General features: G+C 37.0%; 1 protein-coding gene across 2 annotated transcripts in view; it reads left to right on the top strand.

Moving 5' to 3' along the window:
- The first annotated feature begins 264 nt into the window (after positions 1-264).
- Positions 265-17,436, top strand: part of LOC129926486 (uncharacterized) — a 36,299-nt gene continuing 19,127 nt past the window's right edge. The window contains exons 1-4 of one of the 2 annotated variants that reach the window (XM_056030811.1): positions 265-285; positions 5,561-5,643; positions 12,077-12,162; positions 14,241-14,331. In XM_056030811.1, the coding sequence (XP_055886786.1) occupies positions 5,574-5,643; positions 12,077-12,162; positions 14,241-14,331 (247 nt within the window). In that variant the 5' untranslated portion in view covers positions 265-285; positions 5,561-5,573. Of the gene's footprint in view, positions 292-5,560; positions 5,644-12,076; positions 12,163-14,240; positions 14,332-17,436 lie in introns of both variants that reach the window. The other variant, XM_056030812.1, reaches the window with a different exon arrangement.

Here is a 17,436-nt window from a genome sequence, read left to right as displayed (position 1 = left end):
TTGAAATGTAGCATTAGGATTAGGGTTTAAAATCATATCGCCCCCCCCCCACCTCCAAAGTTCTGGATCCGCCTACTACATTTGTGTCCTTCAATTAGTGCTTAAAAATACGACTGAAAATAAATTATCACAAGAGGTTCTGGAAGAGGAATAACACGTAATCTTTGTTTTCCAATGTTGTTAGCAACTACTCTTGCCGACGGACAAACATTATTTGGTCTTCATATATATAGGCTAGTTAATATTATAATTTATATTAAAACAAATCTAAGGAAAGATTCTGAGGTCTGAGTAAGCTATTTTATTTGTTACCTTTGTACATAAATGAATTTATTCGGAGCTCAGTACATTGCGTAATTACAAATAGAGTAGAATTTAAAGTTTTTATCAATTTTTTTTTTTAATTTTGTTTCGGTAATATATGATATTTATTATCTCAAGATCAGTGGCGTCACTAGGGTCCGTGTCACCCGGTGCGGTCAGATCAGTGTGTCACCCCTCAAACCTGATCGACTTTCTCAAAACTTATTCAAATTAACAGTATCGTTGTTTTTTTTTTCTTTTTGTTGAAACAAAACAGTGATCAGATTATATTTTTTCATTGATTTTTTACAAACATATATGAGTGTAAATTATATTATAAAATCACATGCAGTTATTCAATAGTTATTGTATTTTTTATTCTAGTTCAAGTTGATTAAATTTACAAAAAGACTGAACATCAGCTAAACATGTTTCCTTGTTTAGACTTCTAGACGGAAACAGTCTAACATTCTGGTGTGTCATTCTAACTTCAACTTCTATCTCGACCAGAAAATGTGAACGTTTGCTGCCTCCATAGTCAGCCATTGTTCTGGGGTAGCGCTAATAGTGCTTGCATTAAGCTCAAAAGTTTAAAATATATAATTATATAAACTGTAAAACTAACACACAAAAAAAAAAAAAAAGAAAATGAGGGGGGGGGAAGCACTTACGAACTATAGATTAAATTGAGAAGAAATAAAGTCATAGAGTATACGAAGGTTTTGTTTGTGGCCCAGAGGGGGGCTGGCCAAAGCGGATAATTGATGATGCTACTAGTCGCTTAGTGACAAAGGATAATATTATGGAAATGAGATGAATGCCTGGGCGATAGCTGTGGTCGGAACGATGTCGTATACAAATCAGTTCTCCCCTCTCCAAGCAGCTGATGTATACAAAGGAACGGCAGTGCCGATACAGTTTAGGGTCAGCGGCGTCGCAGGCTCTGCCAGGGTGTAGCCCTGGCTGCTGCTAACTGTCCTAGGATCGCCATCGCCTGATTTGTTTCTTAGGCAGGCACTCACTGTTCAGGCCCGTCACTATTACAACGAATTTCAAATCAAGTCAATAGTCTATGATGGAGATATTACAAAGCGCTTTAAAAAAAAACAAAACCAAATGGAAATAGAGGGAGAAGGAAACAGAGTGAAAAAGATAGAGAGAGAAAGAGAGGAGAAAGTGAGAAAGAAAAACAGAGAGAAATAGAGAGGAAGAGAGAGAAAAGAGGAGAACGAGAGAACGGGAGAAAGAGAGAGAGAAAGAGAGAGAGAAAAGAGGAGAAAGATAGAACGAGAGAGAAAAAAAAGAGAAAAAGAGAGAGAGAGAGAAAAGAGGAGAAAGAGAGAGAACGACAGAGAGAAAGAGAGAGAAAAAGAGAGAAATATAGAGAAAAGAGGAGAAAGAGAGAGAGAACGAGAGAGAGAAAGAGAGAAGATAATGCGACAGTGGGTCGTGAAATTTCATTGTAAAATTCACTAATTTACGGGCTAAAAATGTATGTTACAGTGTTTAAATGTGCTTATTATTACAATTGAAATAAAGCAACATATAAAATAAAATTTTGAAATAATAATAAAAAACGTATCTAAAAAGGAAGGATTCTGTCTTAAAACTTATAACTACCAAAAACAATATAAAGTTATTTACTTTATTCGATATAAAGCAAAATAGTTAAATACCAATGCTGAATCGACTAATTGATTTTTTTTTATTGATTAAGGTTTTGTTAGGTACAATAAATAATGGTTTTCAACTATATCTGTGACCGAAGAATGCTGGAGGGAGAAATTAAGTTAACAATTATTTAAGGGGACTAAGCTAAACAGATTTAGCCATATCTGTGAATACTGAAGTATTAGTTTCCCTTGTTGCTATTAAACAAAATAATTTAATTTGATCCTATTTTTATCCAAGTCTAGTCTATGTCAATGTATATCTGTGCTAAGTTTCAATTTGATCTGAAAACGGGTGCGTCAGAAATAGCGTGCACACACATTTTACAAGACAGAAAGACAGATTTGATATAAGTTTGTAAAAAAAAAAAAAAAAAAAAAAAAAATCTGTTGATTTGACCATAATAAACAATATATCACCTGGTAACAAAGAAACAGACAGCCGGTGTATTTTACTAGTATCATACAACAAAAGTAATGAACAAATACTAAAACAAAAAAAAACAAAACAAAAAGCATGTACATAGTATTAAATACTAATGTCAATTGATACAGGCATAGTTTTTTTTTAAATCTAAATTTTCATAACACCAAAGAAATTAATTGGTTAGTGCGATGTAAAATATTGTGAAATGAGATTTTAAATATTTTAAAAGTGACAGACTGACAGATAGACTTAGACTTAGGTCCTCCCGCGCCGTTCGGCGCATTGGGCGGCAAGCTGTCTCCATAATGATCTGTCACTGGCAATGTCTGAAGCCTCCTCCCACCTGGTATCCACTGTTCTGAGGTCCTCCATGAAGGTGTGTTGGCCAAGTAATACGAGGACGTCCCTGTTTGCGCTTTCCTCGTTTCGGCTTCCATGTTATCGCAACTCTAGGTGTGCGTAATTCATTTTGACGTAGAACATGTCCAGACTGACAGATAATAGGAAGAAAACAAAATTGCAGCCTTCTATGTGGGGCGCGTACATATGGGTACTCACTGACACCACTGAGATAAAAAAATAAAAAAAAAAACTAACCCAAAAATATACACCCGTTACCCTATACTCTTAACGAGTAATTCTTCTATGCATGTATATATATTTATGTATACATTTTATTTCATTTTTTTTTATTTCATTTTTTCATTCCATTTTTGTTTCTTCCATGGTTCCATACTGAATTAATTTACTAAGTGTTTGTTATAAACCTGTTGGTGGCACAGATGGGGGTAGTAGTGTGAGTGTAGTCAGCCGACGCAAATCGCCCCAAGCCAGCGCTAGACGAGCGGTCAACCGTGACGAGTTACGACGGTCATCCTAGTCAAGTGTCAACAGGACGGTTCGGGAAGGATCGCCATCGTGAACGGAGCTCAGGGGCGTCACGAGAGTTGTAGTCATCTGACCACCTAGAAACGTCGAGCGGCGTTCTGTCCGGTTCAAGAAGGCCAGTAGGGACCCTATATAAGAGCGGAGGTGTCGCAGTCAAGACGGTCGAGAAAAGGGGCCTAATACAGCAAGGTTCAGAGCCCGGTTCACTACAGTCCGGTCGACTACAGCACAGTTCAGCGGTGTGGTTCTGTACGGAGCATTACGAAGGTTCAGTGCGGAGTACTGTCAAGTACAGTTGAAACGACTGGAGTCTTGATCTTGGTCTGCAATCGAGTCCGACACAACGAGCCTAGTGTGTGAAGTCAGTCCTGAACTGTTGAACCCAGTGCAAGCCCGGAACGAGACGGAGAGGCCAGTGCAAGAGTTGATATGGCGGAACGGTGTTATCGGAGAGATATTTGTACAGTGTACGTGTTGCCAATTGTAAAGTATTGGCTTTTCAACAATTAAAGTGTTACGTTACTTTGGAGCCCTGAGTTGCCAAGTTCTTTAAGTTGGTGGTGTAAGGTGCAGTTTGCAGAGAGCCTGGATAGTGAGATTCGTAACAAAATTTATATATACATTTTATTTCATTTTTTTATTTTCATTTTTTTTTCATTTTTGTTTCTTCCATGGTTCCATACTGAATTCATTTACTAAGTGTTTGTAAGAGTCTGTTCGTTATTAAAATACCAAAAAGCAATGAATTTTTATAAACTGCATAGTAATGATTGAATACCTTTTTCATAGTTGAGGTCTCATGCTTATAGTTTTGTAAGAGCGCTACGGGAAGGGGGTAACTGGACGCAGGTTTACTTGATTCCTATGTATAGGCCTTGTCTCCTAGTCCAAACATTGAGGAGGAGTGCAGTATTTTACGTGGCTACGCAGCCCCAGCTGCGACCCACATTGTTTGCCACACCCAACATAAACAAAACCACAAACACCAAGCTAGGGGTCTATAGAGCCGTCATCCTCCCTACATTGCTCTATGCCTCAGAAACATGGACAGTGTACAGTAAACATGCAAAGAAACTAAACCACTTCCACATGACATGTCTGAGAAAAATACTAAATGTCAAATGGCAAGACAAAATACCAGATACAGAAGTCCTTCTAAGAGCGTGTCTGCAAAGCATCCACACAATCCTGATGCAGTCCCAGCTGCAATGGGCAGGTCACGTCTACAGAATGGAAGACCATCGCATCCCTAAACGACTCTTGTATGGCCAACTAAGCGAAGGAAAGCGCTCGCAAGGTGGTCAAAGAAAGCGCTTCAGGGACACCCTCAAAGCTTCTCTGAAGGCGTTCAGCATAGACCCAGGCACCTGGGAAACAGAGGCACATGACAGAGCATCATGGCGTCGCGCTGTGAAAACTGGCGCACAGGTTGCTGAGGAAAAAAGAACAATGCTGGCAGAAGAAAAACGCCAGAAAAGAAAAGCAAGGCCCACGACACTAGCTCCAGCTGGAATAACCTGCCCAGTGTGCGGCCGAATATTCCGGGCTCACATAGGTCTCACCAGCCACATGAGGAGGCATAAAACCCCAGTGCAAAGCCCTCAGCCCCCTGGATGACAAAGTGGTCATGATCGAACCACGATGGACGAACTATATATATACATATATATAAACAAAACCGTTATATGCCGTTGGTCGATTTAGATTCTCTTCTCACCGACTATTTCTGTCCTTGGCAGCGGGGTTCCTTTGGTTCTCTTGCGGCCTTTGCAAAAATATCTCCAGCTATCGCGTTCTGAAGCAGACTGCAGCCACGTGCTCTCTTCTATGTTAGTTAAAGCATGCTGGTGAGAAAGCTAGTCTTTAAAGCGTTTCTGGGTGACATCTCTGTTATGGTTATCAACTTTCAACTCTGTACCCTACGTCTCTCCCCCCCCCCCCCCCCCCCCCGCATACGGGATAGTGTTTTTTCAGCGTAACTATTGGACCATAAATGGTCCCTTAGCAGACACTAATTTTTGTAGAAAGGCGGAGCGATTGATTCGCCAGCTGATTCCTGGAGTCGTCCTAAAGCACTTCTGTTTTTAGGTATATATCTTTACTTTAATCATTACTCAAACCAGCGAGGCTCGGACACCCGGTACTAGTAATTATTTAGTAATGTTTATATTGATTTAAGTAAAAATAGATTCATGAATATATAGTTAGTAGTATATTAGTTGAATTATACATTATGCTATTACTCATTTATGTATTTTCACTATCTATACAGATTTTGGTAGAAAATGGCTTTGATAGTTCATGTTCTCGTACTTTCATTGATAGCAAGTGCGCTTCAAGTATTAGGACAAAATGGTAAGATAAATTACTAAACTTTGATGGTTAATTTATAAAATATAGCTTCTGAAGCATTTAATGATTTAATGCAATTAATATGTCACCTGTGAAAAATGGTGTCACGCATTGTATCTCTATTTCAAAACATATGTTTATTATGAATTAGGCACCGATAATTCATTCTATTATTGTTTAACGTGGGGTTAACTCAATTTTACTTCAGAACTGATTTACTCCTTTAATGGAGACATTTCTAACCCATAAAACAACTTAAACACCATCTCTTATCAAGCTCACCAACAGTTAGCCAGATCCACTCTTGCTAAATCTATGAAATTTAAGACGACACACTCGTTAATTAAACGTGTTAGAGCTGTAATATATGGCCATTTTTAGTAATCTATGGCCACTTTCAGTAATCTTTGGCCACTTTTAGTAATATATGGCCACTTTCAGTAATCTATGGCCATTTTCAGTAATCTATGGCCACTTTCAGTAATCTTTAGCCACTTTCAGTAATCTATGGCCACTTTCAGTAATCTATGGCCTCTTTCAGTAATCTATGGCCACTTTCAGTAATCTATGGCCTCTTTCAGTAATATATGGCCTCTTTCAGTACCGAAGCGACTATAGATCATCTCGTGGAAATGAGATGAATCCCTGGGCATTAGCTGTGGTCGGAACGATATCATCTACACGTCAGCTCCCCTCTCTCAATGCAGCTGATTTATCCAAAGGAACAGCAGTGTCTATACAGTTTAAAGTCAGCGGCGTCGCAGGTTCTGCCAGGGTGTAGCACTGGGTGTTACTGTAATTGAGGTGCCGGAGGTAGTAGGATGATTCCTACGACAAAGTTCATTGGCGTGACCCCAACGGTCGATCTTAACCTTACAGCGGTGACCTTCATGTTCGTTCGCAAGATGCCTGGCAGGCGCTGTTTCCTCAGTACGGCTTCGACCGGACGGTTTTCTTCCCTTCAACAACTGTAGCCTTCTCGATACAAAACTATAGGCTTCACTACGATGCCCCAACGCATGGGCGTTTACAAATTACAAATGTAGATCTCGATACCTCTTAGGTCTACGAGTCCAGGACCTCACTGGCTTTCCTTCGCCGACGTGGCTGTACAATCAGGGTCTAGCTGCAGACTTAGGCCAATGACTTTAACTTCTGCCTCCTCCTAACAGAGGGCTTCTTCACTTTTGGATGATGATGCCAGTAAGCTCCGATGCTGAGTCGCCAGTTGTTGTGGTCCTTCCGTAGTGTCGAATATAATCAATGAAATAAACTTTCAATCTAATTCAGGATCACCGGCGAAATGCCAAAACAATTAAGATATGTAGTCGTCGCTGATGTTGGTCAATAAATATGTTTAACGATCAAGAAGTAAAACTTCCCCTCTATTCTAGAAACAAATACCTAAATCCTAATCATATCTTAACAAATCCTTTCGTTGAGAATATTTGAACACAAAGGAGATGGTAATAAAAGAGCTTCTCTATATCATTGATAGCGCCCTGCTAGCTCACAATGAACATGATCTCCAGAACGAGTCAACGAATTTGCATGCGCTGAAGCCTCTTCCGGTTTATCTATAAACCTGGGGAAAACAGAGACCATGTTCCAGAAGTCACCTAATACAACCTACTCAGCCCCAAAGATCGCCGTTAAAATTTGGTGAAATTGGCTGGGAGCCAAAGAGGCGGTTGGGGCGCTGGGCACAATAAGAGCTGTAAGGGGGTGCTGGGCTTAAAAGGGGGTGGGGGGAAGAAACTAAAGATGCGCTGAAACTAAAAATAAAATAAATTCTTCAAAATTAAAGCTGGCAAACTAAATATAGACAAATATAGTTAGCTTGCTTCTAATTTAAAAACAGAAACAGCGTTAGAAATTGAGTTCGTGAATCCAATGTTTCTGTATTTATATTCTTACTCTGTTGCCGTAACTGTAAAGTATAGTGTCCTTAAATCTGGCGCGCATAAACGTTTATGATTTTATAAACAAACTAGTTAATACGCCTTTTAGATTCTAGTTTAATTTATTTAAAATGCATGTCAACATGGAAACTATACCAAACGAATGCATGAAAAATGCTTTAGAAACACAAATATGTTAATATATTGATATGTAAATGATTATTTACAAAAAACATTAAAGCTAACATTCAAATAGAATCATTTAACTATCCTTTTCTTATAAAAATCATTGACTAGTGTTGTTACGAAAACTCGCTGGTATGTGATAGGATTAAAAAAAAGAGTTTTAGTGAATTGCCACTAGATAGAAAGTTTTCCATTGTTGTACTTTGAATACATTTTCAGATGAGGTTATGAAAACAAAGTCGGCTTCACGAACCTATAGCAATGTCCAAATATAATTTAAGAATATTCATGTACAATTATAAAAATCTACTATTCAAACAATATTAAAAACAAAATAACGGCAAAGCAGGATATGTTTTAGTAGCCTCAAAAGAATGCTTTGCTTTTTTTCTAAGTCTTATAATATTGTTAGAAAATTAATTAAAACTAAATTAGTTGTTTTCAAAACATATCTGTAATAACAAAATATACTTTTTTTTTGTTAGTGATGAAATAATATTTCAAAACATCAGTAGTTGGACGCTTCAATGCAGGGGCGGACTGGCTATATCACTGGCGGATCCAGGGGGGGGTTTGTAGGGGCGATCGCCCCCCCACTCGGCCGACCCCCCCCCCCGAAGGGGGGGGGGGCGGACGAACTTTAGTATAGGATTCACACAATTTGTATACGAATTTATTACTTATGTTAAAAATATATACTAATTATTTATATTTCAACCTATTTTTAGATTAATTCGCCCCCCCCCCCACTCTAGTATGTTGGCCGATTTGGTGGGGTCGGGAGGGAGCGATGGTATCAATCCCGCCCCCCCCCCCCCTACACTTTCGAGTGGGGGGGGGGGGCGGTCCAAATTGTTTGTAGAAATCACAGCTTGCTAACCAAATCAATTAAATATCTATATTTTTAAAACTTGTTATTGATATTTTAACCGATCTTTATATTATGTCGTTCCCTGTTGGCCGATTGGTGTGGGGGGGGGGGGGCGAATACCTCTACTGCCTTTCCCACCTAAACCCTTTGAGTTGGGGGCGGTCCGTTTTTATGGAGAAATTATAGTTTGTGAACAAAATTAGTTGAATTAATATATAAATTTTATATTATGTCGCTCCCTTTCTGGTATCTTGGCCGATTCGGTGGGTTGAGGGGGGGGGCGATAGCATGTACTGCCCTCCCCACTCTAGCCCTCTGAGTACTGGGGGGCGGCGGTCCTATTTTTGTGGAGAATCATAGTTTGTAAACAAAATTAGTTGAACATCTATATAATATAAACTACGTATTGATATGTAACCCATTGTATATTATGTCGTACCACACTCTAATCTCAAATTGTATCATTAGTAAATGAAAAAGGGTTGTACCAGGTGGGAGGGGCGATACATGCAATCGCATTTCCCCAATCGGACAAATCAATACTATTTTTTTTTTGTATTATAATTAAGAAATTACAAAATTTAAAAAAATCTGTCACTAATATAATTTATATATACTATAAATTAAATTCTTATATCGAGTCGCCCCATACCTATTCTTTAATGCCCAATGCAATCTTTAGCAGAAATTATTAAATGAGCGAGGATTAATCGTTTTCACTCTACCGCCCCTCCCATTTCCAGACCAAAGTTTATGTAATTTCACATGAATTTATCATAATTATTTTAAGAAAGACTTTGCCTTGGAAAAGTTAAAATTCAAACGAAATTTTTCAGTATAAAAGTCATGATTGAGATGAGTTCTAAACTCAAATAACGATTTCATAGTCGCCTTTTCCCAACCTTTACTCGATCTGATATTTTTCTAGTTAAATAAATTTGGGACTATAACTCACAATTTATACTTATATTTTCTTAAATACTATTTATCAAAAATTTTTTTTTTCGGCGGCGATCCTCAAAGCAAAAATCTAAATATGTTCAAGGAACAAATCAGTTTTATTTGCAATGTATTACGGGCCTATACATTTATATTAGAATATTTTTCAAGTACAACATTATTCGAAAGGTCGTTTTTTAATAGTATGAATAATGAGCTTTAGGTCAGGAGAATGCGTTTCTGCAGTGAAGAATGAAAGAAAACGCTTTTGGCGTCGGGGCTTCGCCCCTACTCCATTGGTGAATTATGAGCTGTAGATGTCAGGAGAATGCGTTTCTACAGTGAAAAAAGCAAGAAAACGCTTTTGTCGTCGGGGCTTCGCCCCGAACTCCATTGGTAAATAATGAGCTGTAGATGTCAGGAGAATGCGTTTCTGCAATAAAGAATGCAAGAAAATGCTTTAGGCGTCGGGGCTTCGCCCCGAGCTCCATTGATGAATAATGAGCTGTAGATGTCAGGAGAATGCGTTTCTGCAATGAAGAATGCAAGAAAATGCTTTTGGCGTCGGGGCTTCGCCCCGAACTTCATTGATGAATAATGAGCTGCAGATGTCAGGAGAATACGTTTCTACAGTGAAAAAAGCAAGAAAACGCTTTTGTCGTCGGGGCTTCGCCCCGAACCCCACAAGAGGACCTTATAGCACTGCCCCAGTTGTTTTGGGTTTTGGCTCGCCCCGAACTCCATTGATGAATAATGAGCTGTAGATGTCAGGAAAATGCGTTTCTGCAATGAAGAATGCTAGAAAATGCTTTTGGCGTCGGGGCTTCGCCCCGAACTCCATTGATGAATATTTAGCTGCAGATGTCAGGAGAATACGTTTGTACAGTGAAAAAAGCAAGAAAACGCTTTTGTCGTCGGGGCTTCGCCCCGAACCCCACAAGAGAACCTTATAGCGCTGCCCCAGTTGTTTTGTTTTCGACGAAAGTTGAGAAATGATATATATATATATATATTTATATGTTTGTGTGTGTGTGTGTGTGTGTGCGCGCGCGCTCAACGCACGTTTATGCATAGGGTTAGGGTTTATTGGGCGTTAGGGTTAGGGTTTGGAAAAAAATCGCCCCCCCCCCCACTTCAAAGTTCTGGATCCGCTAGTGGGTTAGCATTCGGAGAAATGCCCGGTGGGCTGGTACCCAATTGGGCCGGTAGGGCTTCACGTTACCCCTAAGACTTGTATTAAATTGTTAAAAGATTTTTTTATATTCTTGTATAAAAGTAGCACTCAGTGCATCGGGATTTATGACTACAGTGTATCACAGCTACTAATCTAACTGCATTTTACGAGATATTGTAATATCCTATATCCGTATATAGTTCTTTGTATAGACTTCATCCTATATTAGGGCCTACACAATAAGTGATTAACAAGTAACATAAGGCTATCAAAGCTATCTAAGAGGTCAGCTTTATTTTCTGTTTCTTGGCTGATGCAGCTTCATTTCTTTTGTACTCGGCAAAGTTCATGCCAGCGCAAACAGTCTGTCTCCATGTTGTCCGGTCTTGTGCTATCAAATCAACATAATTTAATTTTGGTCGATGCCCGTGTGTCACGTATCAATGTCCAATATTTTATTAATTAAAAAAACAATTATATTTAATAATTTAAAATAAGCTCTAACCAAGGTGATAGGTCGATTCTGGTAATTCTAATGACGTAGGTGACAAGTGGCAATCCAACTAGTGACACGCTTGTCACGTGACAGAAAACCATAATTTGATTGGTTAGGCCTCCATTACCAAAACGAAAGCGAGAAATTAGAAGCGCGGGTAATTCAGTCGTGGATGAAATCTGTTTGAGTTAAGATGTAGATTACTCTTGACTCTTGAGTTAGAAATAATAGAGATCAGTTTTGTACTTATGCTAAAATCTAGTAGTTAATCTGAATATTTTATATTCACCATTATTTTTTCTGTTACTGTAACAAACGTTTGTGTTTCCAAGTAATGAATTTCAATCCCTGTATTTGAATTGAAAAGGATATTCATTTATTCAATATACTAGATAGCATTTATATCTAGAGTTATATAATCCTCGGCATCACGGTTATAAGATCTCAGCACCCCAGAGAAAGATCAACTAACAAGAGAAACTGATAGTCAAGCTCTTTAACATCAAGATCATCAAGAGGTAAAAATATTATTAAAGATTCCCCTCAAGATCTTATTTCACCGTGACACCGTGCATCTCATGTCTCGCTTACAAACATCTCTGTAGGTTAGTCTTGAGCAGTCCTTGGGTCTAACTCCCTCTTCAAGCTCAGGGTGTCTTTAGGGATTCTCCAAGCGTATATGGAAGCTATTTAATCTGTGTTCTTGACGCATGTAAGTTGTCCAGCTCTCACTGCCAAAAAGAAGTGAGCCCAGAACTCAGGCAGTCTGGACCAGGATTTTTGTTATAACTCTGCATTTATTCTGATGCATTTAATTTGCATAAGTATAACCCATGCGATTCTAGTCTATTCTTTTTTTTTTACGACAGTTTCGTGTCCGATGGAAAACTCAATTCTTATAGATGACAGATGTTTTCAAGTTAATTTACATAAAATAACTTGGAACGAATCAAAAGTAAGTCTTTTTGGTTCGAATTTTATTTCTACGTAAAAATATATTAAAGTTGAACTAAGAATATTATTTTGTATTGCATTCTTAATATGTTTTCTACCTAGCATGTTTATATCTTGGCTACCGCTCAAAGAAAGTCAAATTACAAGTCATACAGCTACACATTCTTTTTACGTCAGGATGTTTTTATTACACTAAAACGAGGCTAATTATTGTTTTAAAATAGTTACTACAAGTTATTTTTAGCGGCCCTCGAAACAGAAAAAGACACTATTAGCTTTCTGTTGTTTGCCTCTCTGTCTGTCAGAATTAGATCTTAGAAAATAGAAGAGAAAATGAAAATGGGACTAAGCTGTTCTCCAATTTTTCTTAAACATTTCTGTTCATGAAGTTTATTCAAATATGGTAATGTTATGCCTGTGATTTTTCATGCACTCTTTATACTATTTTCTAGGCGGCACATCAGTTTATATGAGGCTGTGACGAGACGTTGAAATAATTATTTTTGGCTAGTTTATTAAAGTCTTAAACATTAATTTATCCCGCTCACGTATACAAGATATTTGAACAGGCACACCGCAACTAACAGTGTGAACAGACCAGTATATTGAGTTTATAAATTAAAACAATTTAATGAATACAAATTTACAAAAGTTACCTTGATAAAAAAAATATAATCGAGAAGTGAAATGGGTGTATTAATATCTAAAATAATTGCTCATCATGGATTACTAAGAAACGAGTGAACGTTAGAGTGCTCCTCTGTCTTGACTACTCATATTCTTAGCTGCTAGCTCGTTGGGTCTTCTTCTGGTGGTCCTAGGACTAGCACTCAGAAGGGTGATTCATCCGGCTCTGTCTTAGGACGTCGGCTCGGTATGTACTCTATGCTGTAGGCAAGCTGGCTCTTAAGTTAGACCACTGCCTGTTTAGCAGTTGAGAGGGTTGGTGCTGCAGACTAAGTTTGTAGTAATAGTAGTTGACCTCTCAGCTGTGGTCTCTAGCTTGTAGATAGCCGTGCTGACTCACACCAGTTTATTCCCTTTAGTGAAAGTTACTCTACGCAGTGGGCAGTAGCTATTGGGCAGTGGGTCAGTTTCAGCCGGGTACTGGGCAGATGATACTGGGCAGTAGGCACTGTGGACACTGGGCAATATTCTATGGCCAAGGACAGTAGGCATTGTCTTTTTGCTGACAGGTATGCAATTGGGGGGGGGTTGGTGTGGTCGGCTACGTTCACAGCTTTTTTCGGAGATCGGGCAGATATAGGAACCAGTTAAAGCAATGATTTGCAGATACAGCAACCAGCCAGGTACAGCAACCAGTTACAGATACAGCAACCAGCCAGGTACAGCAACCAGTTACAGATACAGCAACCAGCCAGGTACAGCAACCAGTTACAGATACAGCAACCAGGCCGTTTGTCCCTAATGAAACCGCACAAAATAAACTTTCTAACAAAGGAGAATGAATTCTAGCGGGCCTAACTTAGAATGCTTTGGTCTCTCTTTATATATAGATGGGACATTTTTTTCACGGGTGGAGAAGAAAGCTATGTGATTTTCTCACATGTATCTATGTACCGGAGATGTCATGCGTCAGGTCAGACTTATGGTCTATATTTGTTGCCTACCGTGTGAGTAGGGACTTAAACGAATAGGTCACTGTCCAGCCCGAGCAATACTATTCTTAGAGTGACCTGTATCCTATAGTGTGTGTTGGGGGGGGGAGAAGGTGTGAATAGTTATTTAGCCGCTGTGTGTAACGCGTCTATTGTGTCGTTGATCACCCGTCCAGCGGTCAATAATTAAAACTTAGCCCTAAAGAAGCTATTTGTGTTTTACATTGAGTTTCGTCCCGTGAGAGCCAGTACATTTGTCTTGGTGAGGGGAGATAAATCGTATAAGAATTTAGTTATGGGTGGAAAAGTAAATAATTGGTCAAGTTAAAAATAAACGTTTCTCACGGTCACGGTTGGATGGGAAAACTCAAATGAACACAAAACTCTATTTGTAATTTGTAATATTTGTAATTTCTATTTGTAATCTTGTTATTAATATGAGTTTAAACCATTTCTATAGATTGACTGTGAGGCAAATAACAGTATGTTAGCAGAATTTTCATCAACTGAACAAGCAGGAAAACTTCTTAAATATTACCCGTTTCGTGTTGGTAAGCTGTCTATCTTCACATACAATTCTACATCAGAGCTTGCATATGCAATTATTGGATACGACTAAAATTTTTAATCACAAGAAAAAGGCATGGTAGACAAGGTTGTCGATTCCCTAGAAACTTTTTGGTTTAACTTGGTCATAGCGGTAACCCGCTGTCTTTATTAAATAGTTAAATATATAAATACACTTACAAGAACAATTAGCAACCGTTTTCTAGATAAGGATCTAAGGTCCTATTCTAGAATTTTATAAAGACTTAGTAGATTTTTGTTTTCTCTAAACTCAGGATTTATTTTGGAGGGGGCGGGACAAGAAGCGGCGAAGTAAATTATTTTTTTTTATCATTCTTTAGTTATTATTGTCTTTTTAGCGCCCCCGTAAGGGGAAGAAGCCGCTATTAAGTTTGTGCAAAATGTCCGTCTGTCCGTCTGTCTGTCTGTCCGTCTGTCACACTCAGATCTCGAAAACTAGAAAAGATATGAAAAATATTATTTCATCATTAAATGCGGCTTGAAAAGTTTAGGTGCAACGGCTACTTTTGGTTTTCTAAAAGCAAACCGTTTAATTTATAAAATTAATTATGCAAGCGATTTTTTCAGAAAAATACACCGATTCTAAAACAATTTGGTAAATATAAGGAGGCAATGTTACAATATGCTAACAAAGATGGACAGTATTTGTGTATTTTCAGTATCACTAAGTCAAATATATTTATAAAATGTACAAGAAATGTTTCCAACAAATATAATAGTTAAAGGTGTTTTTTTCTGGTCAAGTAGCTGCTAAAATTAATAGAAAACATTTCTGTTTGTTTATAAAGGCCAATAATGCATTTTGTATGTAAATATCACGCACATTTTTTAAAATGGTCTTTTTATTCAGCGACTTTCGTGCAGTAGCGTAACGTCGTAACATGTCACGGTTCTAAACCAATTCCTTAAACTTTTTAAAAAAATCAGATTTTATTTATTTTTTGTTTAGTACCCCCATCCAAATAAAAAGAGATTATTTTTGTGTGTTTTTTCTGTTGGTCGGTCTGTCCGTCACGATTAGATTAACAAATAACACTAGAGGCTATTGTAAATCTGATTTAACCTTTAATTTTTCATTCAGAAATATTGCAATAGTTTTAAGTATCTATAATAGATTGTTCCAGATTATTTGTGAAAAACAAATCAATGCCAATGAATATTTGTTTGCTCTTCTAACTTATATTAGATTTATTTCCATGCTTAAACGTTGCAAGAAACACATGATCTTTAATATATTGTTCCGGTTTTTTAATGTAAATAGCATATAAATGCTAAATAAAAATATCTATACTGATTTTTAATTCATTAACTATAATGTTGTTCCGGATATTGTTTTATAAAAAAATAAATTATGTCAAATGATTGTTTGAAATCGCATTATTGACTAATATTAAACTCATATTCTTTAACACTACGTCACTATAGTTTATTTATCAATATCAATTGTTCCGAATTTTTAATTTAAAACAACTTTATGTCAAATAATTTTTTTTCAAAAATATCGACAATAGGTTATTCAGGATTTTAAAATATGAAAGTAATTAACTAGAAACGACTATTGAAAATCAATTTTTTGACTTATTTTACAGCTAATTTTCTTGTCGAAACATAATAAAAGTTGTTTAATCGCTAAATAATGTTCCGGTATTTGTTTCGAAAAAGAAATCGACATACATTACCTTAATTTTCTTACAAATCGTCGCCAAAAATGATCCGAATTTTATATGAAAAATCTAATAACGCTAATAAATGTTTAAAATCCCTCTTCTAATAAATAAAACAAATATTTTTCTCATTTACGAAAATTGGTTGTTCAGGATTTACGAAAATTGGTTGTTCAGGATTTTTTATGAAAAATAGTTTAACATTTAACTTTCTAGCTAAAAAGTTAGAAAATCTAATTATTGTTAATATTATGCTCCGATTTTTAAGCAAAACAACTTCCTAACACCAAAGTATGGTTTGAAAAAATCTCCATAAGGCTATGGTACATGTAATTTTCATAACAGACCATCCCACAAATTTAATTAACGGCATTTGATTAATCTTGAATTCTTATTTTCTCTCACTATAAATATATAAACATCCGAGCAATCTATTATAGAGACTTAAAACTAATGCGATGTTTCGGAAGGGAAATTAAATTTTAATCAGATTTTCAATAGCTTTTAGTTTTTTTTTCTCGCTATTAACATAACGAACAGACAGACTGACAGACAAAACAAAAAAAGTGTCTTTTATCCGTTTATTTATATATTGTGATGTTGCTTGTTCAGGCTGTCTTGAGGTCAACTATGGATGACTGTTGAATTTCAACCAATTACTCTGCAAGCGTTTGGGTGTAATTGTTCGGGTGTATGCCGTGTAGTTGATCAACAATCCAGACAAAACAAACACATCGGTTTTAACTAGTGAAGAGATGTAGTCAACGCTGATAATAATAATAATAATAATAATAATCTTTATTATCCGTAAGGAAATTTGTCTTACAATTTGTGCATTACACCAAACAAAAAACATTATAACTATAAGAAACCAAAGTGAACATTCACACCAGACGCACTCATAATTTACAACTTCACATATATTTATTCTAATAAAAGGCCACAGTAGAAGTCTCTGTCACTAAACACGTCGTTACCCTAGAGGATTCTATCGCTAACTGATTTTCCGGTCTCTAACCCAACATATCCCAAACGTCACTAGTCCCGTTCAATATGCGTCTCCTATGGTGCGTCGCTAAATAACTAACCTATATAAATAAGGTGTCTAACAATATATATATATATATATATATATATATATATATATATATATATATATATATATATATACATATATATATATATATATATATATATATATATATATATATATTAAGTCTAACTAGCCCATCAAATGAAATGCTAAAAGAACAAACTCGGTGCACCAATATCTATGATCCCTCGAGAAGCTGCTCGTAAAGATGACATTTTTTAGTCTAACTAGGACGTGTGACGTAATGGAATTTTTTTCCTTTGACGTCATATGGAGTTAATTCTTTAAATGAAATGCTAAAAGAAGTCACT

This window comes from Biomphalaria glabrata, chromosome 5 (genome assembly GCF_947242115.1).
Source record: "Biomphalaria glabrata chromosome 5, xgBioGlab47.1, whole genome shotgun sequence".
Classification (NCBI taxonomy): Eukaryota; Metazoa; Mollusca; class Gastropoda; family Planorbidae; genus Biomphalaria; species Biomphalaria glabrata.
Note: the sequence above shows the minus strand (reverse complement) of the source record. Positions and strands in the feature narration are given on the sequence as shown.